Here is a 27,287-nt window from a genome sequence, read left to right on the forward strand (position 1 = left end):
CGAAGAGGATGACCTCGATCAGGATGCAAACCTCGAGGTTGAGGCAAGCTGGAAAATGGTCATTGCTTCTTAGTTGGCATCAAGAGACTCAATACAAGAGTGACCTGTGACACCAATTGGGAAGCTGGCAGCTTCTGAGCTGGCTTACCAGACGGAGCGATGTCTCCCGAAGCCGATGTCAATATCTTCGACAATGAAGGTTGCGAGGTCTGATCAGTGTCCATGCCGGTCCTAAACAATTTTTCCTGTTGATGCTTCCAGCTGGTTATCGAACGTTTCTGCAGGGTAGAAGTTCGACCTGGTGTTCCAACCCAAGGCACTGGAAGCACCAACTGTGAGGGTCGGTAAGAGAAATTAGCCTTTGGCACCTGAAACACTTTTTTTTTAAACTCGTTATCGGCCTGGAATGGACAGAAAGACCGCGTCAGCCAAATTGAACTCAATGGCTGAAGGAAAAATTAAGGCCCCAGCAGGAAAAGCCTTTGAGGAAAAAATGTCCCTCCCTTTTTTTTCTAAAGAAAAAGAAGTAAGCTTTAAAAAAAAGCTAAGAACAAAAGAAAAAAATGCATGAGCAAAAAGGCAAAAAAATGAACAACATTCAGAGATACAATTTCTTAGCGCTGTGGAAAACTAAGAACTGAGGAGCTGTGAACCTGCGTCGGGTGGGAAGGCACTTATGCATGTGCGGTGCAGGCAGTTTGTGAACTTTCTTAAGTTCTTAAAGCGGCGATGCACTTTTAAAGCTGTCTATACCGGGGCTCCTTGGATGACGTCACCCACATCTGAGAATATGCTTGTCCTGGGATGATAATAATCATTTTTGGTCTTACGCCACTTTCATTCTAAAATATTATAGAATATTTTCAAATTGAACAAGAGATTATAACTACTTCAAAATACAGCAGCCAAACTGATCTTTCGATTAAACCAATTTGAGTTACAATACTCCCCTGAAATTTGCGGGGGTTCCATTCCAGGAGCACCCGCGAATTTTGAAAAACTGCGAATGCAGCTCAGGAGTGGATCGGAGGCAGGAGACGGAAGCTGGGGTAGCGGCAGGTGCTGAAAATCGGGTGTGGGATCCTTCTTAGTATTTCTGACTGTCTCTTCCGGGAACTAAAGTCAGGCTACACCAATCAGGAGCTGCTTTGACACGCTATCTGGCATGGCAATGCAGCTCCTGATTAGGGTAGCCTGACTTTAGTTCCTGGAAGATATGGTCAGAAAATACTGTGAAAGACTGAGGGAATTACATTGAATACCCATTATAAAGAGAGTTCAATTTAAGGTTGCTTGTATGGTTCATAAAGCCATTTACAGATCTAAGATCACAATTACGAGCTCCTTTTATAGTTTAAGATTGACACAACGTTTTTAAGTTGATCTTTTGTTCTCCTTTACATGTTCACTGAAAAAAGATACATGAATCTACTTACAAATTTCAAGGCATCAAAGTTTGGAATAATCTACTACTGTGTTTGCAACAGTACTCGCATTACCAATTCAGGAAAATGTTTATAAAATGACATACCTCTTCTCTCTTTAATCCATCAACTCTTGGCCATATTTAATGGTTTAAGAATCTTGTAAACCGCATTTGAATCCTTGTTGAAATTAGCGGAATATAAGAAGCTGTATGGTATGGTATGAAAAGGAAGGGAAGGAGAGAGAGATGCAGAGAAGGAATGGAAGGGAAGGAGGGGATAAAGATATGCCAGACTGCAAGGAGAGGAGAGAGATAGCAGACCATGGGAAGGGGGAAGGGAAGAAGGGAATGACCATGGGAAGGGGATGAGGGGAAGTAAAGAGAAGAGAGATGCCAGGGAAAAGAGGAGAAGAGAGAGATGCCAACCCACAGTAAAGGGGAGGAGGGTAGGGAAGGAGGGAAGAGATGCCAGACTGTGAGAAGGAGAGAATGATACCAGACCTTGGGAAAAGGTGAAGTGAAGGAGAAAGAGGTCTGACCACTGGAAGGGGAAGGAGAAGGGGCAGGGACAATGCCAGACCATGATAAGAGGGATGAAGTGGCGAGAGATATGCTAGTGTGTGGGAATGAGAAGAGAGTGATATCAGATTACAGGCAAGAATGAAGGGAAGGAGAGAGGTGTCCGACCACTGGGAGGGGGAGTAAAGGAAGGAGAGAGAGGTGTCAGAGAAGGGTAGGAGGAGACAGGGATTCTAAACTACAGTGGGGGGGAGGAGAGAAGTGAAGGAGGATATAGAGATGCCAGATTGTGGGAAGGAGAAAAGAAAGATACAAGGCCATAGGAAGGGGGAGACAGAGATGTCAGAACACAGGAGGGGAGGGAGGAGATGGTTCACAGGGATGGGAGGAGTGGGGAAGGGAAGAGAGATAGAAGAAATGCTGTTTAGGATTGATGGGGATAAGGGAGAAAGAAGGAGGAGATGGTGCACATGAATGGAGAAGCGGGTAAAACATGGAAAAATAGACAGATTGAGAAGGAAGCAGAAAAATGGAAGAAAAAAGGAGGAGATGGTGCACATGAATGGAGGGGCGGGGAAAACATAGAAAAATAGACAGATTGAGAGGAAGCGGAAAAATGGAAGAAAGTTGAATGTTGAAAGTTGATGCCGCTGGCATTGCATCCAAGATGGCCGCATGAGGAGTCGCTTGAGTTTCACGCTCCCGTTAACTCCTTGAAATACAACTTTGTCCGCTTTAAACTTTTTACCTGTTCGTGATGCCCAAGAGGGGACGTAGCGCTGCTGGAGCCTCGCAGCGCTCCAGAACGGCCATCTTCGGGAACATCGAAAAGTTGATGAGGAGAATGCAGGGCACGCCGACAACTTCGGGGAGTTCCCCGCAGGAGACGCATGGCGGAGGCGCGTCAACGACGTTCACCATGGGGTCGGAGACATCTCTAAGCCCTGAAGTAAGAGCACCTCCCCCATGCCCTCAGTCGACCAGTTCCCCGCGAGAGGAGGAACTTCCTGGGGTTGGAGTTCACCTCCTCTCGGAGGCTAAAGAGAAAAACGCGGGGACTGTGCTGCAGGACTCCCTGCTGGAGCAGAGGAGTCTGAACGAGGAGACTGAGGAGGAAGCAGTGGGGGATGAGAGAATTCAACAGACTGCAGGAGGAGACACGCTGCCAGAGGGTGAGCTAATTAAATTAAAACTACAACCATTTCAAATTGTGAAGCCCCGAGAGGTTACATTAGACTCTCTGTGGGATCTGGTAGCCAATTTGGCAAAATCCATTAACCCGCAATTACAACAATTAGAAAAGAAATTAGAAAATCATGAAACTGAGATTAAAAATTTAAAGATTGGACTTGAGGACTCAAAAACTTCAACACAAAATATTCATCAAGAATTTAAAGTATCCCAACAAATTATTGAGGTATTAATTAAAGACAATACTAATTTAAGAAGAAAGATGGAGGAAATGGAAAACTTTTCTCGCAATAATAACCTCAGATTGATAAATTTCCCTAGGGTTTCTGTGATAGCCCCAAGGGAAATGTTGAAACGTTACATGACGGAAGTATTGGAGCTTCATGAAGAGTCATTACCACCATTTACGCAGGTTTACTATCTTCCAAGTAAGCCTCAAGACCAACAACAGCAACAACAACAGAAATTGGGACCTGATTTAATGAATATATCTAATATTTTGGAAATGTCTGATAGAGAATTAGTGACCCCGGCAACCTTACTTTTGACAGTAGCTCTCGCACCAGATAAAAACTGGTTGCTGAGACTTTTCTTTAAAAATAAACAAAAAGAGTTTTTAGGTTGTAAAATTCAGATGTTCCCAGATTTGGCCAAGGATACGCAGAGAAGGAGACGAGAATTTTTGTTAAGGAAACCTGGTGTTTTATCTCTGGGGGCGACTTTTTACTTGCGACACCCATGTAAATGTGTTGTTAATTATCATTCTCATAAATATGTTTTCTTTGAGCCATCTCAACTGACAACTTTTCTCTCAACTGCATCTCTGGAGAAAGAAAGTGCTTAGTTTAAGAAAGGGTGCCTTAATCTCATCCGACTAGTTATTACCTGGTTTAAATTTCTTTGATTCGCCTATTTCCCTTCTTGGATCTCTTTGAGGACTTGAGTAGAAATTTATGCTCATACTCGATATTCTTTGATATATGTTTTCATTTGTATTAATTTCTTGCTAAATTTCCTTTCTGTACAAGTTATATGCTTGAATATATTGAAAAATTCAATAAATATTAAATTTAAAAAAAAAAAAAGAAAGTTGATGCCAACAGGATAGAGTGGTCGTTCCTACTGCAGGCTCTAAGATGATTTAATTTTGGGGAATCTTTTGTTTCTTAGATTCATTCCTTTTACTGGAAACCATTTTCTAAACTGCTCCTTAACAATTTTCTTACCGATTCAATACAACTAAACAGAGGCACACGTCAGCACTGCCAAATATTTCCACTTTTATTTAATCTCACTTTAGAGCCCTTACTGTCATCTATTCGTCAATCTCCTCAAATACTTGGTATTGCTTCTTTTTCCAGACAGATAAAAATAACTGCCTATGCTGATGATATCCTGCTGTTTTTCTGCAACCCAACAGCATCAATTACTGCCTTTATACAACTTGTTAAGTCATATTCTCAATTCTCAGGATACAAAGTTAATTGGGAAAAATCTGTACTAATGCCTCTTAATGATCTGATTACTTTGACAGATGTAGCTCATTTTGGATTTTCATGGTCAACCAATGTCATAAAATATCTGGGTACATATATTCATAAAGATCTTTCTCATATTATGGATATCAATATCTCTAAACTTAAAGAAATCATTACTTTTTTTCTCATTCGCTGAGCACCTATGTATCTAACCTGGTGGGGTAGGGTTTCCTCCATTAAAATGACCCTAGCACCTCAATTAAACTACATACTCTCGATGCTCCCCTCACTCTGCAAAACCTCATTATATCACTGGATAGATCAAAAACTAACCAATTTTATTTGGAACAACAAAAAGCTAATGATTTCAATACAAAAATTAAAAGCAGCTAAAATAAATGGGGGTACAAATCTCCCAGACTTTTATAGATGATATATAACTTCTTTAGAAAAATATGGTACTTGTTGGATCCATACCAATACTCAAAACTTTTCTCATCTTCCTTCCTGGTTGGAATTAGAACTTCACATTTGCATACCAATCCCTCTTAAAGCAATACCTACAATGACTTTGCCACAACATTTTAATTCACGCAGCTTTTGGCAACACAAACCGCTCTACGTGAATTAGATAAAACAGCTAATAACTCTATTTATTCCCAACTAGACATGTCTTTATGGAATAATCCTGTCCTCAGATATAACAAGAAATTTCTGAATTGGAAATTATGGCAGAAATGTGATATTTGGTATTTTAAACAGCTTTTTTTCAATGATAACCTTATGTCCTTTTCCAAATTCATTGAAACTTACACTTATTGAAGCATAAAAAGCATCAATGGATAACTTTAACATCTCTTCTTTCCAATTTACAACTCTCTAATGTGTCATGCATTAAAAACTGGAGAACCACAATTAATACTCAAGGGAAAACCATATCTACTCTGTATAAAAGTCTTAGAGACTTTCATTTTGTTTTTTCCAATGAGACTCAATCTGAACTGTCCAAAAAATTTAATAATATTTCCCTATCACAATCGGAATGGAAAGTGTTCTGGTCCAAGACAAATAGACCGCTCTTATGTGCAAACCTTTCTCAATCTCTATTTTTCCTCATGTTGAATGCAATTTGGACACCATACAGAATGAAGAAGGCCAAACTTCTAGAAGACAATTGCTGGCATTGCTCTACCTCAACAGGCACTTTATCACATATGCTCTTTGAATGTGTTGAAGTTTGCCCTTTTTGGGACAAAATATGGAACACTATTAAAGTCTTAACTAACTGTTCCACTGAAATATAGTATGATATTATTTTACATTCGCTGCATCCCTGTTTTGAAAATTGTTCCTGTAATCCAAAATTAATTGATATGTTAATATCCGTTGGAATATAACATGTGTTACAGAATTGGAAATCTGCTTCTTTACTAAGTTACACCTTTTGGTGGAAATCACTATGTTTATATAAAAGGTATGAACTAGTACTGCCCGATTCGAATCGATTCACTTTTGGTGAATCAATTCTAATAGATTTAAAAACAAAAAAAATCAGCCTCCCAGTGACTGACCCTCCCCCTCTAAAGCAGGAGTGGCAGCGCTGCCTCTTGATGGCCATCTGTTGCCGCTCCTGTGAGGGTCAGTCGAGAAGTGCTGTGGCGTCCGGCTTCCCCCCTGGCCTCCCACTCTTCCATTTACCTAATTCCAGCAGCAGAGCAGCCTGCAGAGAGGATAAACAGTACTAGCGATCTTTGCAGGCTGCCATCGGCCTCCGGAGCTGTTGTTTCCTCTGCTGCGATCCTGCCTCTGACATCAGAGGAGGGGCAGGACCGCAGCAGAGGGAAGACAGCTCCAGAGTCCGATGGCAGCCTGCACAGATCGCTAGTGCCAGCGATCCTCTCTGCAGGCTGCTCCGCTGATGGAATTAAGTAAAAGTAAGACTGGAGGCCAGGGTGGAACACACAGGCCTTCGGGGATTAGGGGTGTGCAGGCCTTTGGGGGGGGGATGCAGGCCTTCAGAGGGACAAGCAGGCCTTCAGGGGGGACAGGCAAGCCTTCAGGGGTGGGGTGCAGGCCTTCAGGGGTGGGGTTCAGGCCTTCAGGGGGACAGGCAGACCTTCAGGGGGGATGGTGCAGGCCTTCAAGAGGGACAGGCCTTTGGGGAAGGGGGGCCCTGATGTAGAAGTACACGGAGGGAAGGGGGGTTCAAAGAGACATGCATATGCCAGATTGAGGGGGAAGAAATAATGGGTCTAAAAACAGAGGCAAGGGAGAGAGATGGTGGACAGTGGGATTTAGGGAGAGAAGTTGGACACAAGGGATGGTGTGGAGGGGGGCTAGAGATACTGGATAGGAGGGTAGTTGGGAAAAGAAAGGGAGAGATGGTGGATGAAAGGGTAGTTGAGAAAAGGTGGATCTGGGGATGGAGACGAAAAAAAGGAAAGATGCCAGACCTCCGAGGTGGGAAGGGAAACGGAAGGGGAGGACAAAGATGGAAGATGGATGGTTAGCACCAAAAAAGAAGAAAATGACAAATGGGCAGGAGACCCTAGCAAGCGAGTTATCAGAAGACAATCAGAGCCTAGGACCAAAATGATTTTAATAATTTACCAGACAACAATAAAGGTAGAAAAAATAATTTTATTTTCTGTTTTGTGATTACAATATGTCAGATTTGAAATGTGTATCCTTCCAGAGCTGGTGTTAGACCGCGAACATGAGCTAGGATTTAACAGAGAGGAAAAGTCTTTTTTGTTTATTTTGTTTACACCACAGCGCCAGTGTGGATAGGAGAGGGCAAAGAGGCTATAAAAGGGGTGAAGAGACTATAAAATAAGCCTACCAAAATGTCTGAAAAAAACACCCAATTGGAAAATCTAATCGAAAAATTCATTCAACAGGCTGAATCGAATCTAAATTTTTTTTCCTGAATCAGGCAGCACTAGTATGAACAACATGTCCCCTTTCTTCCAATAAAAAGAGTTGTATATGGTCCCCCATTGACATAAGAACATAAGAATTGCTGCTGCTGGGTCAGACCGGTGGTCCATCGTGCCCAGCAGTCAAGTTTTCAAGTTTTATTAGGATTTTATATACCGCCTATCAAGGTTATTTAAGCGGTTTTACAATCAGGTACTCAAGTATTTTCCCTATCTGTCCCGGTGGGCTCACAATCTATCTAACGTACCTGGAGCTATGGAGGATTAAGTGACTTGCCCAGGATCACAAGGAGCAGCGCGGGGTTTGAACCCACAACCCCAGGGAGCTGAGGCTGTAGCTTCAACCACTGCGCCACACACTCCTCCACAGTCCGCTCACGCGGTGGCCCTTAGGTCAAAGACCAGTGCCCTAACTGATACTAGCCTTACCTGCGTACGTTCTGGCTCAGCAGGAACTTATCTAACTTCGTCTTGAATCCCTGGAGGGTGTTTTTCCCAATAACAGCCTCCGGAAGAGTGTTCCAGTTTTGTACCACTCTCTGGGTGAAGAAGAGCTTCCTTACGTTTGTATGGAATCTATCCACTTTCAACTTTAAAGAGTGCCCTCTCATTCTCTCTACCTTGGAGAGGGTGAACAACCTGTCTTTATCTACTAAGTCTATTCCCTTCATTATCTTGAATGTTTCGATCATGTCCCCTCTCAGTCTCCTCTTTTCAATGGAGAAGAGGCCCAGTTTCTCTAATCTCTCACTGTACGGCAACTTCTCCAGCCCCTTAACCATTTTAGTTGCTCTTCTCTGTACTCTTTTGAGTTGTACTGTGTCCTTCTTCATATACGACGACCAGTGCTGGACGCAGTATTCCAGGTGAGGGCGTACCATGGCCTGGTACAGCGGCATGATAACCTTCTCCGATCTGTTCGTGATCCCCTTCTTAATCATTCCTAGCATTCTGTTTGCCCTTTTCGTCACCACTGCGCATTGCACGGACAGCTTCATCGACTTGTCGACCAGTACTCCCAAGTCTCTTTCCTGGAGGGTCTCTCCAAGTACCGCACCGGACATCCTGTATTCATGTATAAGGTTTTTTTACCGACATGCATCACCTTACACTTATCCACATTAAACCCCATTTGCCATGTCACAGCCCATTTCTTGAGCGTGTTTATGTCACATTGCAGGTCCTCGCAATCCTCCTGTGTCTTCACTTCTCTGACCAATACTTAGAAAACATTCATCATATGTAATTTCTTCTTCATGTTTGTTAAAATTTGATGCAAACGCTTATAACATAGTTTCAAAGCGAATTACAAATACAAAAAGGGTTACAGGAACATTTTCACACCTATGTTAACAAAAATAGACAGACTTACAGACAACAATAGGAGAGGGGGTAGAACTCCAAAATTTTTAGAAGTAGATAACAATGAAGGGTCACATAATAGGGAGGGGCTAAAAGTAGAAACAAAAATGTTTAAAAGCAAAAGACCTACAAAAATTAATTTGACTAGTGAATTTTAATTTTCAAAAGTATCTTTAAAAAGAAACGTTTTCAAAAAACTTTTAAACTTATCTAGAGCGGATTCTCCTCTAATCCAGGTAATGAATTCCATAATTGAGGCGCAGCTACTGAAAATATTTCTGCTCATCTTGTGCCGATAACTTTAAGAGATGGTACTGAGAAAAGGTTTTTTTCAGAGGACTGCAGAGTTCTGGATGGAGTATAAGGGATCAGTAACCTGTCCAAAAAGGTAGGCAGATTAGATTGGTGAATCTTAAATGAAAGTAATGCTATTTTATAGGTAATGCGATGGGGTATTGGCAACCAATGAGCATTTTTTAAAAGAGGTGTTACATGGTCGTACTTTTTTGAATTTGTTATGATTTTTATTGCAGTGTTTGGATAAATTGAAGTCTCCTTGTTTTTGGGTGATGCCTTTTAATAGAGAATTACAATAATCGAGTTTCAAAATAACCAGAGTGGATAAGTATATTGAGTGCTGATGGTTCTAATACTTTTGCTAATAACCTATCATGCGCAATTTGTAAAAGCAGTTTTTCACTGTTTGTGTTATGTGGTCTTGGTATGTTAATTTATGATCTATAATGACCCCGAGAATTTTTATGCTTGCAACCTGTTGAAGGGGAATATTGTTGATTTTAATTGGCTCTTGTGGATCCTGATCTTCTTTCCAGGGGAAAAAGATTATCTGGGACTTGTTAACATTTAGGGCTAACATATTTAGCCTCAGCTATTGGTTGATTTGGTCTAATTTTCCATTTATATCACGAATTCCGTTTGGATCCTCGGTGTTAAGTGGATGTTTACTTGAATTAATAGAGAGGTTTGGAAGGTTCTCTGGGTATAAGATTAATTGGAGTAAGTCTGAAGTTCTCCCGCTTAATGTTCACTGTACCAAAGGGTTATTTGATTCATTCTCATTTATATGGAAAGAGGAAGGTTTAAAGTACTTAGGTATTATTATTAAAAACACAATAGAAGACACAGTGAAGGAGAATGAAAAACTTTTATTTAAAAAAATAACAGAGATGTGTGAGCAATGGAATCCTTTACATCTTTCTTGGTGGGGAAGAGTTCAAATGAATGATGATATTGCCTGTGGTTTGCTATCAAATGAGTATGATACCAATTTTTTTCCAGGGGTCATTTTACAAAAGGTTAAATGGTATTCTTACAAAATTTGTTTGGTTGGGTAAAAGACCTAGAATTGCTTTAGTATCTCTACAAAAAACAATGGTGGAGGGAGGGGTAAATTTTCCAAATTTCTATAGGTATCATCAAGCCTATATTTTAAGACAGGGTATGTATTGGATACTCCCAGATCTCATGGAAAATGAACCAGACTGGTTGTATCTGGAATGGCGGCTTCTGTTTCCCTTACATTTATCTCATCTTATTAGTATAAATATGCCCAGGAAATATAAAAATAATAGAATTTTTTTGGATACCTGGAAAACCCTACGTTATGTTAGTAATTTATCACCAGACCCAATTTCCAAGTCATTAAATCAATCAATTTGGGTAACCTCCAAGATCAAAATTGGCGGGTTTAAAATCGTTTGGAAGCATTGGATCATTGCAGGTGTACGGACTTTGAATGATGTGATTATAAATGGATCATTGCTTAGTTTTTCACAATTGCAACATAAATTTGTTTTAAATAATTCACAAAGTTTTAAATGGTTGCAGTTGAAGCAGGCCATCCAGGAAGGGTTCCCTGAATGGAAAGTTCTTAATTCTCAGTATAGTTTGGAATTCCTGTGCTTTCAGGCGGATTTCTTGGGTCACCAAGCCGCACAGTGGTATAAATTGATATATAGATATTTGAATAAAAAACAAAGAACTGGTCTTAGGGACATTTGGAGCATTGAGCTTGGGCATCAAATTTCTGCCTCTCAATGGCCACGTTTTTGGTCTTGGAGAATAACAACTACAAGGGCAGCATCTATGAGACAGACTTGGTTGTTTTTGTTGCATAGAGCTTTATGGACCCCAGTTCGTTTACAGAAGTTAGATAGTTCAAGATCCAATAGATGCTGGCATTATGGTTTAGAAGTTGGGACATTAGATCATTTGATATTTTTTTGTCCCTGTATAAATGCCTTTTGGAAGTTAATTTGGCCCCAAATTAATTCATTGTTAGAAAATCATGTTGCCCTTTCATATGATACTATATTATTTGGTACTTCAATGAGATTTAAAAGCCAAATTTCAGCGAATAATATAAACTTTTATTAATATTAACAGGGGTTGCCATTCAGCAGATTGCAGGGAATTGGAAAGATTATACTAAATTGAATTATACTTTTTGGTGGAATTCAGTGTGTCATATTTATAAAATGGAAAGGGTATTTGTTCTACAACAAGGCAATTATAACAAGTTTAAAAAGATTTGGGGGCCATTGACGATTTATTCTGGTGATCAGACATCTTAAACACCTAAATATTGGAAAAGATAAGGGGGTGGTGGGATTATGAAGGATAATAATTGATAATTGTTATTTATTAGTATATGGGTAGGAGGGGTGGGCTTCTTATATAATTATTTATTTGGATTATTACAAATAAGAATGTCAAGTGATTAATTAAGATATTTATTACAAGTGTTGTACACTTGTAATTTTTGAAAATGAATAAAGATTTTTTTTTTTTAAAAGTGGATGTAGAAGTTGGATATCATCTGCATAGGCATAATGGGTGAATCCAATAGATTGAGCCAGTGTTATTAATGGAGCAAGGAAAATGTTGAAAAGAAGTGGCAAAAGTATGGATCCCTGTGGGATTCCATAATTATAAGGGACAGCGTCCAATGTAGAATTATTAAAGCTAACCTTAGCAGTGCGTCCAGAAAAATATGAATTGAACCAGTTGAGTACTTGATCGCTAATGCCTATTACATGACAATATTAACCTGATCGTTTAAGATATTTTTTACTTTGACATCTTACTGAATGTTTCATATGGATTGATTCATTTTGTTTTGTTACTATTTCTAAATTTCAATAAAATAATTTAACTGCATACAGGTTTCTTAAGTAGCCTGGGAGGTGGGTTAATGAACTATAGAGAGGAGGACCCAGGTCCATAAGCCACTCTAACCACTACATTCATGATGGAAAATGTGAGCCCATCAAAACCCAAACGCCCAGAACAAGACCATTTGGACATGGAAAGGGTCAGCATTATGATGGACTGGCCACCCAGACATGGCAACAGAGCAGTGGGGCACCTTACAGAGCACTTCTGTGAACTTCACAAAAAGGGTGCCATCAATGATGCGGCACAGTTCCGGAAGATGTGGAATACAAGAACAATGCTTAGATTAGATCTAACGCAACACAATGAAATTGCTTTCGGGGTTCTGCTTCACCAGAGGGGGGGGGGATGGGAGGGAGGGATAGAAAGATGCTGTTCAAAGGGATGGGTGAGAGATGATCGTTGTATACACACGAAAAAAAAAGACATCCCCAAAAATAAGCCTTAGTGCCTTTTTTGGACCCAAAATTAATATAAGATAGTTTCTTATTTTGGGGGAAACACAGTAGTTGTATTTTGGGTGCAACATAAAGTTGTTTCTGTGGTCCACCAGACTATCTACCATCAAACACGATGGTACTTTCGATAAGTTGTGGCACTCTATAAGCTTAATAGATCTTTACAATCTGAAAATCAAAAGCTATTAATTCAATAGTGCAGGGAAATTATGCAGACACTAGACCGATGACTTTCTGCATTGCTGGCGTTAAAATGTAGAATGCTCTGGTGGGTCAATTGCAACTGTGTGTAAATTGGTTTCAGTTTAAGAAACAGTTAAAAACTCAGCTGTTTTGTTACTGCATTTTTGTGATGTATTAGTATTTGAAGAAAAGAATCTGTTTAATCATGTTTGCTATTGTACTCTTGCGATTTATTAGGTGACATTTGAAGAGAAGAAATTGCTTAATTATGTAGATTTTATGACATGGTTTGTTTTTATCTTATGTATATTTTAACTGATGTAAATCATTTAGGGCTCCTTTTACTAAGGTGCGCTAGGGCTTTAATGTGCAAAATAACGTGCACTACATTGCAGCGTGCACTAGACCTTAACGCCAGCATTGAGCTGGCGTTAGTTCTAGAAGCGTAGCGCGCAGTAATTTCCTGTGTGTGCTAAAAATGCTAGCGTACCTTAGTAAAAGGAGCCCTTAGTTTTTTTTGTAAATGGTATAAAAAAGTTTTAAATTAAATAAATAAATAGATATTGAAGCAAATTCAGTCATCTCAACTGAAATTGAAAGGATGTTTTACCTTTTAAAGTAGCCAAGGCAAACAGGTGGTGCTCCACTAAGCCAATATGTGCCACGACCATATCAAAGACATCTTTGCAAGTGGATTTGGTGTCACAAGTCAGCTCTAGCCTTTGTCCACTTAGGAGAATTATATTTACTTTCCGTCGTGTATCCTCATTCTTTCCCTTCTTTGTCTGAATTTTAAAAAATACTATTTTAAAAATCATACATAGCATAAGCAGCCCTCAATCTTACCCCTTTCTTCTATGAGCAAAACTTCTCACAACCCCTTTTCAGTACCTGTTATCTCTTTAGTAACCCCCACAGTTCACTACTTGTCAATATAACTGAAAATACAGTGCCTTGTTTTCTGTTCTATGCTTTTAACAATATGCATTGTTCTTGTCACATTGATCAAACTACTGAATAAACATAGAACTAGGGAAATTAAAATACATTTTTAATATTTGAAAAAGCAATATCTTACCAGAATTGACTTTGGAAGATCTAAAATAATATATGGTTCAACTGTCATTTTCACAAACTCTGGACCAAAAAAATTCTGAAAATTCAAAGAACACTGAATCAGTACCCTTGCTTCACATATCAGACAAACTTTTAAAAAAAGGATTTAGAAAAAGTATTGGGGGCAATTCTATAACTGGGAACCAGAAATTAAGCAACAGATGTATATACTACTGAGTACTATTCTATAAAAACAAGCACATAAATATTTTTATAGAATACTAACATAATTTAGTAGAAATGTTAATAGTAGGTGAAAATGAGAATATCTAAATGGGGCAGTTTAGCACATTATTCTCTAAGTTACTCATGTAAAACACCCACACCCCACCTATTCGTCTCCCCTTATACAATCCCATGCATTTACATGATAAGCGAGTTATGTGTTAACATCACAGAATATCACTTAGGCCCTTGGTTTACACAGGTTATCTAGTGAATATCTAGTGAAAAGCCAAAAGACACCTCCACATCAATCATCAATCATCTGGTGGCAATGTTCTCTACATATTTGATTTGTCCTTGCCATTTTCAGGGCACAGACCATAGAAGTCTGCCCAGCACTTGCTTTGCTTCTCAATTACTAGTGTCCCATCTAATCACTGCTAAGCTTGTTTGATTCCAAGCCTTCCATACAGGATTCCTTTATGTCTATCCCACACATTTTTTAATTCTGTTATTGTATTCATCTCCACTACCTCCCACAGGAGGTTATTCCAGGCATCTACCACCCTCTCCGTGAAAAAGTACTTCCTGACCTTATTCATGATAAGAAAGACAAACATGCTGCCTGGTATTCAAAAACATTTGCTGATATAGTGGCAGCTGTTATGGGGAAATTCAATACACTGGTGCTAAAATTTACAGGACCATTATGCATATGAACAATTAATATAATTTACGCGTGTACTGTATATGCGCACATGCAACTGCCCAAATTTTACCTAAAAGCTATTCTGTAAATACCTGCTTAACTTAGCATCATGTAAATTTGCAAGGGAGATGTAAATGTGGAAACAGTAAACTCCACAGTCAGTTTCACCTCCGTGGCCCAAACCCCTTTATGGAGTCTTGCCAACTCCTTCTCACAACAGGTGGAGGGCATTTATCACTCATTCAAAATCAGCTGAGAGATAGAGAACTCTGTCATTGATAGCCCTTTAACCTATTTCGGAAATCCACTGGTACAACTGGAATCATATCCACAAAGTGAGGAAGCTTTTTATCTTAAGTTTCTTCAAAAACTAGTCAATTTACTGAATGTCAGTCCTTGAAGAACCTTGTAACTTACAATCTTTAATTTATAATCTATTAATGTTACTAAAGAATTTCTTGCTATCCTGGTCCATCAATTTTCTTGTCAGGAAGAACACTATCTGAAAAGCTGGATTTAAAATATAGAGTTCAACCAGTTTATGTGCATACTCAACTGTCACACCAATTGGTGGTAATTGATATAGCATTAAAAAGAACAAACCTTATAACGACTTCTCTACAAGAAAATGATTGAAGACCCTGGACATGGTGGACTGGATCTGGGTGATGCCACTAACATCACCCATGGATGGCTTCATTCCACTGTTATTCATAGAGAATAACCATTACAAAGCAATATTGCCTTTGCTTCCCTCTTTTTCTGACCTCTTCTCTCTCCTGTTGCTCATCTTATTGTTCCTGCTGTCTCTCCTTTCCATATTTCTCTCTGTCACTTTCTTTTCCATTATTTATATTCCTCTTCCTGCTCCCCTCAATCCAGGGCTCTCTCTATTTCATATCCCACCTCTCCTAGCTCTGTTCATCCTTCTCTCTCCATCCATGGTCTTCTATCCTCTCCCTCAATCTATCCTCACTCCCCCTCCTTTTCCTCATCCACCACCAATCCTGGATCTATCTCCCTCTTTTTTTTCTATCAATACATTTTTATTAAATTTTTATATATAACAAAACAAGCCAGACCAGAAATACACAATCTCCAATAGCAAAATAGAAAACAATATAATCTAACCTCAAACACCTCCCTGTCTCCTCTCTCCTTTTTTATTCCATTTCCCCTCATCCCAGGTGTTATCTTCCTTTTCCCTCCACTCCAAAGGTCTCAAACCCGCGGCCCAGGGGCCACATGCAGCCCACCAGGTACTATTTTGAGGCCCTCAGTATGTTTATCATAATCACAAAAGTAAAATAAAACAGTTTCTTGATCATATGTCTTTTTAGCTATAAATTACAATATTATTATTAAAACTTAGCCAAAAGGAAAGATTTATAAACTATAAAGAGTTTTACCTCATGTAAAAATTGTCATTTCTTTAATAAGACATTAACTATTTTTCTGAGGCCCTCCAAGTACCTACAAATCCAAAATGTGGCCCTGCAAAGGGTTTGAGTTTGACACCATTGCTCCACTCAGTTGCCAATGATCTCTGCAAGTGTGCTCTGCTTGCTCTTCATAATGGTACAGCCTGTTCTCTCTTACTCTTCTCCTCCTGGTCCCTAGAACAGATCTTGTCTTGTCCTTCCATCCCCTCCCCATGCCCAGTTTGACGGTATGATTTGTACTTAAAACTGCATTGGTTTCTCTCTGCAACATACAGCCAGTCTTAGAGTTCAAAGCTACAGTGTCCCATAGATTTCAAAGCTCATATTGCAGACTAGCCTCTTATGGTAAAGGCTGTTGATTTGGTTTTAAGGGTGTCAGGTCAAAAGCGCGCCGGGACAAAGGCGTGCCCAGACAATTGAGCGCAGCGCGGAGGCGTGCGCCGCACAAAATTACTGTTTTTATGGCTCCGATGGGGGGGGGGCGTGGAGGGAACCCCCCACTTTACTTAATAGAGATCGCGCCGCGTTGTGGGGGCATTGTGGGGGTATGGGGGGTTGTAACCCCTCACATTTTACTGAAAACTTCACTTTTTCCCTGTTTTTAGGGAAAAAGTTAAGTTTACAGTAAAATGTGGAGGGTTACAACCCCTCAAACCCCCCCCAACGCCGGCGCGATCTCTATTAAGTAAACTGGGGGGGGCTCCCCAACAAAAACCCCCGTCGGAGCCCCTAAAAACTGTAATTTTCTTTGGCGCGTGCCTCCGTCTTGCACTCAGTTGTCGGCACGCGCCTTTGTCTTTCGTGGGGTTGTCTATGAACCGGTTTTAAGTGTTATTCCTCCTGTCTGCTTGGGAAAAGGGGCAACATGGTGTGAGGGGATAGATCAGGTTAGACTGCAGTAGGAATTGGTGCAAGAATGCAACATAGCATATTGAGAAAGGGAATGGAGTTCAGTGGTTCAGAGGACTGGCTCTTATGGTTCACCTGCACTCTAGCTTGCTACTTTACTTCAAACCTTATAAAGAGGTTGGAAGTGGGCTATGTAATGATAATCCTGCTTAACAAAATGTAACCTGTCAGCCTTTGGTAACAAAATTGCTCCCAAACATTGTACTTCACCCTACATTATATGGTCCTCTAGTATAACAAGCTAGTAATGGCTCTTGCATTCTAGTGATATTAAAAGTTTATCTTAATTATCAGTCATCATTTTATTGCTCCTTTAGAATGCTCAAAATATATTTTCCCAAGGATAATGGCACAACCTGGGTGGAGTGTAGCCCCAAATTAAAACATATATTCGGGAGTGAATTAAAGCAAAGGAAGTACAGTAAAACCTTGGATTGCAAGTAACTTGGATTGCAAGCGTTTTGCAAGACAAGCAAAATATTTAATTAAATTTTAACTTGATATTCAAGCCATGTCTTGCAATTCAAGTACATACAGAATACACACATCACAACTGAGCCGATGGTTCTCTCTCTGACACTGAAGGAGTGTAGTGATTGTTCTAAATGAGCGAGGTCTTGCAATACATGCACGTATAGTATTTTGTATTAAAGTTTTTGGGTTGTGGAACGAATCGTCTGATTTTCCATTATTTCCTATGGGGAAATTTGCTTTGATATACGAGTGCTTTGGATTACAAGCATGCTTCTGGAACGAATTATGCTGCAAACCAAGGTTTTACTGTACATGCTAATTACTATTTAACAAGTAATAAAATCCTTTCTCCACAGTGAAGGTAATTTTTTGATACAATATCACTGGTGTGGCAATCTCAGCAATTTGATTTTTTTTTTCTTTTAAAGAAATGAAGCTCTATCTCATTCAGAGTAAAGACCTACAGAAGGCATACACCAGTTAACCTGCCAAAGAAATGGTTGTAATTTAGACTGGGTCCAGAATGCTTCAGGAGGGCTTCATGTTCTTAATCCTAGTAACTTTAGTATGAATGTATGCTAGTAAACATATCTTTTCAGTCATTTGCACTGGAAGTTATAACTATGTATACCACCTTATAAGCTCTACATGAAAAATAATCGGGGACTAGATAAACATGCTTTGCAATTTGTATATTGTAACTGACATACAATGTATCAAAGCATCTCAAATTTTCAGAAAACTACTTTCTAAAGCAGGTATCTAGGGGATATAATGAACACTACAGAGCACTGTGTAAACTCATGGCTCCTAAGTATTTAAAAAAGAATTAACATTCTCAAAACAAATCAGTCCTAAATCTATAATGCAGAAATGACTAGCCTTCATTGCATTCCATGGCTCTGAAGAATATGCCAGCACCCAGTAGTCTCCATTACAGGTGCCTAATAGTATTTCAATAAGCACAGACTCTATCATAAAAATGATTACCCTCAGTTTTCTTTGGGTCATAGCTGTTTCCATAGCAATCTCCCTTAGGGGATCTCTGGTGATATCCAACATGGATGCTTTGGTGGACTCTCCAGAGTACAAGTTTAGTCGAGATTGCCTGAGAGCCATTTTAGCCTGCAATTGCATTATTTCCTCTTCTTGGCGTTTTAACATTAATTCTTGACTTATTAGGGCACTTTCAGGTGGAGTTTCATAATGCCTGTAATGTTTGAAGCATAAAAAGAAGAGCTCTTGTCAAAACTAGCAAAGAAAAGAGCAAATATGGTTAAATTATTATTTACATTATGAAAATATTTAATCAGTTTGGATATAAAGAATTTGTTGTGGAACAGAAGCTAAGAGATTGTTCTTAGCTTACATGTACAGAAAAAAAGAATAAAAGGTAATAAAAATAATATTCAGAAAAATATTCAAACAAAACCTAAAATATCACCAAAGCTATAATTTAAATAATGGAGGACAATGGCACAAGAATCAATTTGCCTGCTAAGTTCCCTAGAGCCAGGCCAGCTGCAGCCAGTGAGGCTTTGTGTTTATGTAATTGCTTTGCTTTCGCTCTTCATATACTTTTTTCACGTGTTGAATTATTCACACAATTACTGTAAAGCAACAAGTCCTGAAAACCATCTTTAAAGTAAACCATATAGTTCATGGTTCAGTCAGACATTATCCAAAAACAAACAAACAACCAGTCAAACAAGCTAGTGGCAACCACAATTAGTAGAAATCTTCCAACACAAAGTGTGATATGTACTGTCCTATCAATGGGTGTCTCAAAAATCACCCAACATGTTTCAGCAGGAGCATCTGCCTGCATCAGAGGTACATTAAATACTTGTAAAAGGAACAGACACACCTTCAAACCAAGTATTCAACGTATGAAGATTGCCTACATTGCACTCCACAAAGCCAATGTGAGTCACTTGTAAAAACGGCTCAAAAACATTCATTGCCACTAGCTGATTTGTCTGGCTGCTTTTTCTTTGGATTATTTGACCTTTGCTATAACCTTTCTGTGCCTCTCTGCTGTTTCTGGTTTCAGTCAGATGTTATGACAAATGAATACCTCAAGGGAGCTCCTTCAGGTAAATAGTAGAACATAATTTGCTACACAAACTCCAAATGGGCTAGAAATTTTCATAACCTACACACCAGGTACTATTAATTAAATCACCTTTTATAAAGCACTCTGGATAGGATGCGACACAAAGAGTGATAAAGAAAAGAGGACACAAACACATAGGGGCTCACAATCGAAAGAGAAAAACGTCCAAAAACCGGCCTAAGTCGGCACTTGGATGAACATTTCTTAAAAACGTCCAAGCGCCAAAAATAAAAACGGGTTTTGGATGTATTTCTAAACGACCTAGTGCCGCTCAACGTCCAAAGCTAAACGGGGCGTTTCGGGAGGCATGTCGAGGGCGGGAGTTGGGCGGGACGTGGGCTGGCTTAGACTTAGTCGTATAGCATGTATAACCGAAAGATATATAGCCCAGGATCGACGGAACTTTGACGTTGTGACTTAGACCATGTAAAACATAGTCTAAGTCACAAAAAAACACCTAAAGTCACCAGATAAGCACTGAAAACACATAACACAGACCTCCACACACTACCCCCGTGATCACCAACCCATCCCCCCATAAAAATTTTATTCACAACTTTAAATTTCAGCCTCCAGACCATCATCACCTGGCCGCTGGCATAGGAAAGCCTAGTCGTCCAGCCCAGAGGCAGCTTAAGTCGTCTTGGGGGTGGGTTAGGGACCCATAGAGAGGAGGACCCATGCCCATAAGCCCCTGTAATCACTGCATTGATACTTAAACATGTGCACTGCCCTATACACCCCAAAACCCTTTTTTACTGGTATATAAGTGGCTCCTGCAGCCATAAGGGCTATTGGGGTGGTAGATAAGTGGGTCTAGGGGATTCTGGAGGTGGTTTGGGGGGGCTCACCATCAGCTATAAGGGAGCTGTAGTGAGGAGAAGCCATGGCACCCTTTTTGTGAAGTTCACAGCAGTGCCCTGTAAGGTATCCCACTATTTAGGTGGCATGTCTGGGTGTGCAATCCATCACTTTGCAGACCTCTCCCACATCCAACAGGGCTTGTTCTAGGCGTTTTGGACTTGGATGGAAAGTTGGACAGAAATGTGGTATAAAGATGGACGATTTAGTGGCTTGGACGATCAGATCGGCAGGACGTATAATTAGACGATTTTCGAAAGTAAAAAAAAAAGTTGGACGTATCTTTCGAAAATGTGTCTTAGGCTCTTTTTAACTTTGGACGACTTGCGAGATGGACGTACACGGACTTAGACGTCCCTTTCGATTATGCCCCTCATAGCTTTTAACTCAGCATTTCAGGGTTTCTCATAAATGTTCTACCACAGAACTTATCCTTACCCCAGATATGAAAGGGAAAAATAAAGGCTCTTTTTACTAAGCTGCGGTAAGTGCAACTTAAAATGGCTTTTAGTGGGATGCGTTCAGGCATCCTGCAGTAATTTTGTGATCTGTGTGCACAAATCGCATGCTACAAAATATTTTTAATTATATTGCAGAGGGGCTATGTCTGGGGTGCAGAATGTGGACACAGGATTAGTGTGTGAGCCCATATTGCCAACAAAACAAGTGTTGATAAGTGTTCACACACTATTTTCTTTTTTAACGGAGGCATGGTAATAGATAACTGGCCGTTTTGGGGCTGCAGTAAAAATGGCTTTAGCACATGGGGAAAAACCCTTGTAAGGGCATGCTAAGGCCACTTTCTACCACAGTTTAGTAAAAGGATCCCCTAATGCTAGTAATCTTGTTGACAAAGAAAAAATAAGAAAGCAAATGGGAAAGATGGGGAACCAGAAGGAGAAAAAGAAAACAAGAGAGAGTAAGCATACTTTTTTCAAAGGTCTTTGAAAACACCCCAGCAAATTATATATTGTGAGGTAAAAGAGAACGAGATCATTAAATACAAAAAAACAATAAGAAGAGAAGATACGTCATTACATCATAATGAAATAATCTTGAACCAGAATGACAGAGCAATTAGTTATTGCTAAAGGCAAGATTCTAGCAAACTGGGCCATTCCTAGGTGGAGAAATAGGTTTATATCAAAAAGGGTGCAGCACTTTGAAACAGGAGGAAAAATAAAAGCAATTCACTCAGCATTTTGGCACAGAGATTTGGTTCATCGCCTGCTCAAAATTTCAGTTTCAACTTTTGTTTTCAGTTTAGTATATCAATTTTATTATTTAAACTTACAATTTTTAATGTTCTTTGAAAACTGTTGAGTTTTTGCATTAAGTGTACACCTGAAACATTAACTCAGTATTCACGGCATTAAACAATACAGAAATTTTAAAGTTCAAAGAAAACATTGTAAGGGGGAAAAACCCCTTTAAAACATATTTATTATTAACTTTTATGATGGTGGCTCCTGAGCATTGAAAGCAAAATGCCTAGAAACTTAGGAGATTATATTCATGCATCTTTCTGACTTCACGTACAACTTTCTAAACTTAGTCTCTTTATTTTCTAACTAATGTCACCATCTTATCTATGGGTTCCTTTTACTAGCTAGTGCACATATCATAGCTTAAAACAGTGGTCTCAAACTTGTGGCCCGGGGGCCATATGTGGCCCGCCAGGTACTATTTTGAGGCCCTCTGTATGTTTATCATAATCTCAAAAGTAAAATAAAACAGTTTCTTGATCATAGGTCTCTTTAGCTATAAATTACAATATTATTATTAAGACTTAGCCAAAAGGAAAGATTTATAAACTATAAAGAGTTTTACCTCATACAAAATTGTCATTTCTTTAATAAGACATTAACTATTTTTTCTGCGGCCCTCCAAGTACCTACAAATCCAAAATGTGGCCCTGCAAAGACCACTGGCTTAAAAGGACTTTCCGCGGGACATGCAGTCATCCTGTGGTAAAAGCCCAATGTGCAAAGGCAAACCATGCACTAATACATTTTTCTGAGAGGGGGTGTATCTGGGGGCAGAGAGTGGGTGTGACAGCATGAATCAGTACAGTCACATTCACTGCTTAGTGGCCACGCACTAATGGCAGCATTAGTGCACAGCAATTAATTCGTAACATCAGCTAATTTCTAGGTAGGGTTAGTGCAGGAAAAAGCCACATAAGAACATACTACGGCCACTTTTTACTGCAGCCACTTCTTCTTACACCCTATGCTAGTGTCTCGCAAACTTCTGGAAGCCACAGCACACTAAACCCTGTGCTGTGGCTGGAGGGCATCCAGAAATGCACAAAGGCCCTCCAGACAGGGCCCTGGGCTGCCAGTGGTGGGGGGAGGGCTGCTGCAAGAGGAGCGGCATCGGTGAGCAGGAGAGGTGTCAGCGCTGGCCAACTGAATGTGCCTCACCGCAAGATGCATGTCCTGTAGGCAGTCAGTCGGTGCTGATGCCTCTTCTCACCGGTGTCTCGCCGCTCACCGGGAATCTCGCCAATGCACACATTTTGCAATACACTGCCCTATGCTATCTATTAAGATGTTTTATTTCATATTGTGCTGACATTGATAGAAAAATGATGGCAGGTAAAGGCCCATCCAGTCTGCCCATTATAAGTAGCATACTATGCCATCCTGTTTGAATATGCTTACTGCTATAATTGCCTATTCCCTAAGTTTTGATTTATTCCCACTGTCTTGGATGAATTTATCCATGAGGGCAGCCAATTAGCCTTAATAAATAAATAAAATGTTCAAGCTATTCTTGCTGTGTAAAGAAGTATAGAACTTTTTCCAGTCCTGACAATACTGCAGACTGATCATCACAGAAATTACTTAAGCATTCTCATACTATTTCATACCACATACCTTGACCTTTGAACTTGACTTGTGTCATCAGGTCCTGTTAACCCATATGTCGACTCATATTTCTTTAAACCTTCATTCCTTCTCCCTAATAAAGGATAACAACTTATAAATATCAATGTAGGTCAGAAATACTAATATAATCCTGGCTAAACAAAATGGGTTTATAGGATTCAAGAAAGATTTTTAAAAGAATCAAAAGTATGCATCTGTTATCCTAATATTGTTTCATTCTAGAGCTTTTTTCTGTTAGTACTTAGTAGTATTTAATACAGGCAAAGAAGGGACTAGAATAGGGAGTAGAGTTGTTTTCAGATACTTTTTGACTGGACTGCTGAAATTTCTATAGCCTTACTGAATTTTCCTGCCATTTTTCTTTACAAACAAAAACTTGTTGCTCCGCTGCTGCACCAGATCTTAGTTGCCCAATTAAATATGGATGATCCAGTTGTATACAATTTGAAGGGTAGCCTTTTCTTGGTGACGGGACTAAATCGCGCGAGACAACGGCACGACAACAACTGAGCGCAAACAACTGAGCGCAAGGTTGACAGCGCGCCGAAGAAAAGCACTATTTTAAAGGGCTTCGACGGGGGGCGTGGGGGAGGGAACCCCCCACTTTACTTAACAGACATTGCACTGGCGTTGTGGGGGGTTTGGGGGGTTGTAACCCCCCACATTATACTTAAAACTGAACTTTTTCCCTAAAAAACAGGCAAAAAGTTTGGCTTCAAGTATAATGAGGGGGGTTACAACCCCCCAAACCCCCCCCACAACGCCAGCACGATGTCTGTTAAGTAAAATAGGGGGTTTCCCCACCAACACCCCCCGTCGGAGCCCTTTAAAATAGTGCTTTTCTTCGGCACACCGTCAACCTTGAGCTCAGTTGTCTGCGTGCCGTTGTCTCGCACGATTTTGTCTATGAATCCCTTTTCTTTACTATGCAGAATCTGAGCCACCTTGCTATGGCTTCCAAAATCCAAGATTAAACTAGATTGGGGTCTATTCCCATTTCTGGCTCAGCTAACTGAAAATATATTGAATTTCAAACAGATTTGGGCCAGCAAATTTGTCTATAAATATTCTAGCATTTACCCTGTTGGCTTGGGTGTCTTCTATAGGCAAACAGTAGTGTTACTCATTTGCTTCCGATCCTCAGCTCTCTCAGAAAGCCAAACAAAAAGCAAAGATGAGCCTCATCTATTCTAATTTTAGTAACTGTTCTCAAATCAAAATACAATTCCCATGATATTTAAGAAGATACAGGTATGTAGAGGTTCTATAACAGGGCACCCACTAAAGGTGCTGTTTATAGCATTTATTTCAAGTCTATTCTACAGTATAAAGAAGAAAATGTGTCTACTTTGCTTCATAGAATACTAGCACAAATAGCCAAAACAGATTTACATTTACAGCACAAGCACTTACATCACCATAAGAGCTGGGATAAATACTAGTGCTGCCCGATTTCCGATTCGATTCGTTAAAAAAAAAGCGGCCTCGACGATTGGTGGGGTCAGTTGGGAAGTACATGAGGCTATGCCAGTCATCTTCAATGCAAGACCCGTGCACCTGTCCAGAGCTCTATTCCACCCCATAGCGGGATCCGGTACTTACTTACCCTGCTAGCTCCCCAACAGCATTGAACAGTATTCACCGTCAGGGCCGCGGGCTGAGTTACAAACATGCTGCCTTCGCGAGCCCCAGAAGCTTTTCCTCTGCTACAGCGTCTGGCCATGGAGAAGGTTGCCTTTCAAGTGTTAAGGCAGGGTTTGGTTTCCTGGCACGGTTTACGCGCTGTGGAAGTTGGAATTTGTGTGCAGAACGAGGAGCAGGTTTAGGTAGGGTGGAACGGCGGCTAGTGGAGAGATCAGTGTTCCGCCAACAACTGTCAAAGGGTCGGAATGGATGACCGACTTCCCAGGCATCATGCTTGTTTCACTCGCGCTGCCCACGTAACCCCAAGAGTGAAAGCATAGCAACTGAGGATCCCGCGGGGGATGGGAGAATAGAGTTCTGGACGTGTGAGCAGACCCAGATGAGTGGGACAGGCTGGCGGGAGAGAGCTAGTTAGAGAAACTGCTGGGGCCAGATGAGTGGGACAGGCTGGAGGGAGAGAGATTGACCTGTGGGGAGCTAGTCAGGGAAACTGCTGGGCCCAGATGAGAGGGACAAACTGGAGGGACAGAGATTGACCTGTGGGGAGCTAATCAGAGAAACTGCTGGAGTTTGGTTGGGGGAAGAGAAAATGTTAAAAAAAGAGACAGCAAGAAAAACTAGTGAGAACAGGATGGGAAACAAAGAGCAGAGTACTGGGTAAAAATCTGAATTGTGGGCTTCCTTGAAAATGATGAAGGATCCAACTGGGAGAGAGATGGTGGACAATGGGATTTAGAGAGGGAAGGAACAGATAGGAAGAGAAGTTAGACACAAGGGATGGTGTGGGAAGGTGGATAGAGATACTGGATAGGCGGATAGTTGGGAAGAGAAAGGGAGAGCTGGTGGACCCTGGGGTAGTGGGGAAGGAGGAAGAGATGCTGGATGAAAGGGTAGTTGAGAAAAGGAAAGATGGTGGATCTGGGAATGGTGGGGTCCATCGCTGCAGGGATGGAGATGAAAAAAGGAAAGATGACAGACCTCTGGGGGAGGGAAGGGGAGGACAACAATGGAAGATGGATGGTTAGCACAGAGAAAGAAGAAAACGACAAATGGGCAGGAGACCCTGGCAAGCGAGTTATCAGAAGATAACCAGAGCCTGGGACCAGCATGATTTCAATAATGACCAGACAACAAAAGGTAGAAAAAATAATTTTATTCTCTGTTTTGTGATTACAATATGTCAGATTTGAAATGTGTATCCTGCCAGAGCTGGTGTTAGACTGCGAACGTGAGCTAGGATTTAACAGAGAGAGGAATAGTCTTTTTTGTTTGTTTATTTTGTTTACAACACAGCACCAGTGTGGGTAGGAGGGCAAAGGGGGTGAAGAGACTATAAAAGGAGTGAAGACTAAGGCTTTAAAATAAACCCACCAGGATATTTGAAAAAACATCCAATTGGGCAGGAAAATCAAATCGAAAAATCAATTCAATAGGCTGAATCGAATCAAATTTTTTTTTCCTGAATAAGGCAGCACTCGTAAGTACCCTCATCTAGTTTTAAGGTAGAATAGGTGTAAGGCATTTCTGGTCCTCCAGATCCCAAGGTAGGTCAGGTTTTCAGGATATCCATAATGAATATGAATAAAAAGATATGTATAACAAGGTGTCAGTGTGTGCGATGCTCCTAGAATGTATGAGCGATTGCTCATATGCTCAGCTTGGAGCAGGGATCTCAAAGTCCCTCCTTGAGGGCCGCAATCCAGTCGGGTTTTCAGGATTTCCCCAATTAATATGCATTGAAAGCAGTGCATGCACATAGATCTCATGCATATTCATTGGGGAAATCCTGAAAACCCGAATGAATTCTGTAGGCTGGCTAACAGGTACCATAAAGGACTAGGCTGTGAGATGCAGACCACAGTCTGCATCTTCTCCATGCAGGCAAAGCTGAACCCTAGAATTGGGAAGCCCTGAAAATCGAAAACTGGAGAAAAACAGGCAAAAAACTGACTAAAAGAAAAGAAAAAGGCACAGAACAGAAACACTCCTTCAGGCTGGAGTGCAGAAGGAAAATCTTTTTACATGGCAGTATAGCTCTCTGAAGTAGGAGGGATACAGAAAAAATCCAGAGTAGATTCCTTCTGCAGGGCTCACACTCATGGGAAGATTACCTGTTTGTCCAGAATGACACACCTATTGCACTACAATATTAAGTAAACTAGATTACTGTAACATATTTATCTAGGAATTTCCAAGTATTTGCTTA

The 27,287-nt window shown here is 40.4% G+C and overlaps 1 protein-coding gene across 6 annotated transcripts in view; it reads right to left on the bottom strand.

Annotated features, from left to right (window-relative positions):
- Window positions 1-27,287, bottom strand: part of PTPN13 (protein tyrosine phosphatase non-receptor type 13) — a 626,469-nt gene that overhangs the window by 340,707 nt on the left and 258,475 nt on the right. For all 6 annotated transcript variants that reach the window (XM_033963022.1, XM_033963031.1, XM_033963011.1 and 3 more), the window contains 4 exons: window positions 23,426-23,510; window positions 18,557-18,776; window positions 13,830-13,904; window positions 13,362-13,536 (listed from right to left, as the gene is read on the bottom strand). In XM_033963022.1, coding sequence (XP_033818913.1) covers window positions 13,362-13,536; window positions 13,830-13,904; window positions 18,557-18,776; window positions 23,426-23,510 — 555 coding nt within the window. The remainder of the gene's footprint in view (window positions 1-13,361; window positions 13,537-13,829; window positions 13,905-18,556; window positions 18,777-23,425; window positions 23,511-27,287) is intronic.

This window comes from Geotrypetes seraphini, chromosome 1 (assembly GCF_902459505.1).
Source record: "Geotrypetes seraphini chromosome 1, aGeoSer1.1, whole genome shotgun sequence".
NCBI classification, from domain to species: domain Eukaryota; kingdom Metazoa; phylum Chordata; class Amphibia; order Gymnophiona; family Dermophiidae; genus Geotrypetes; species Geotrypetes seraphini.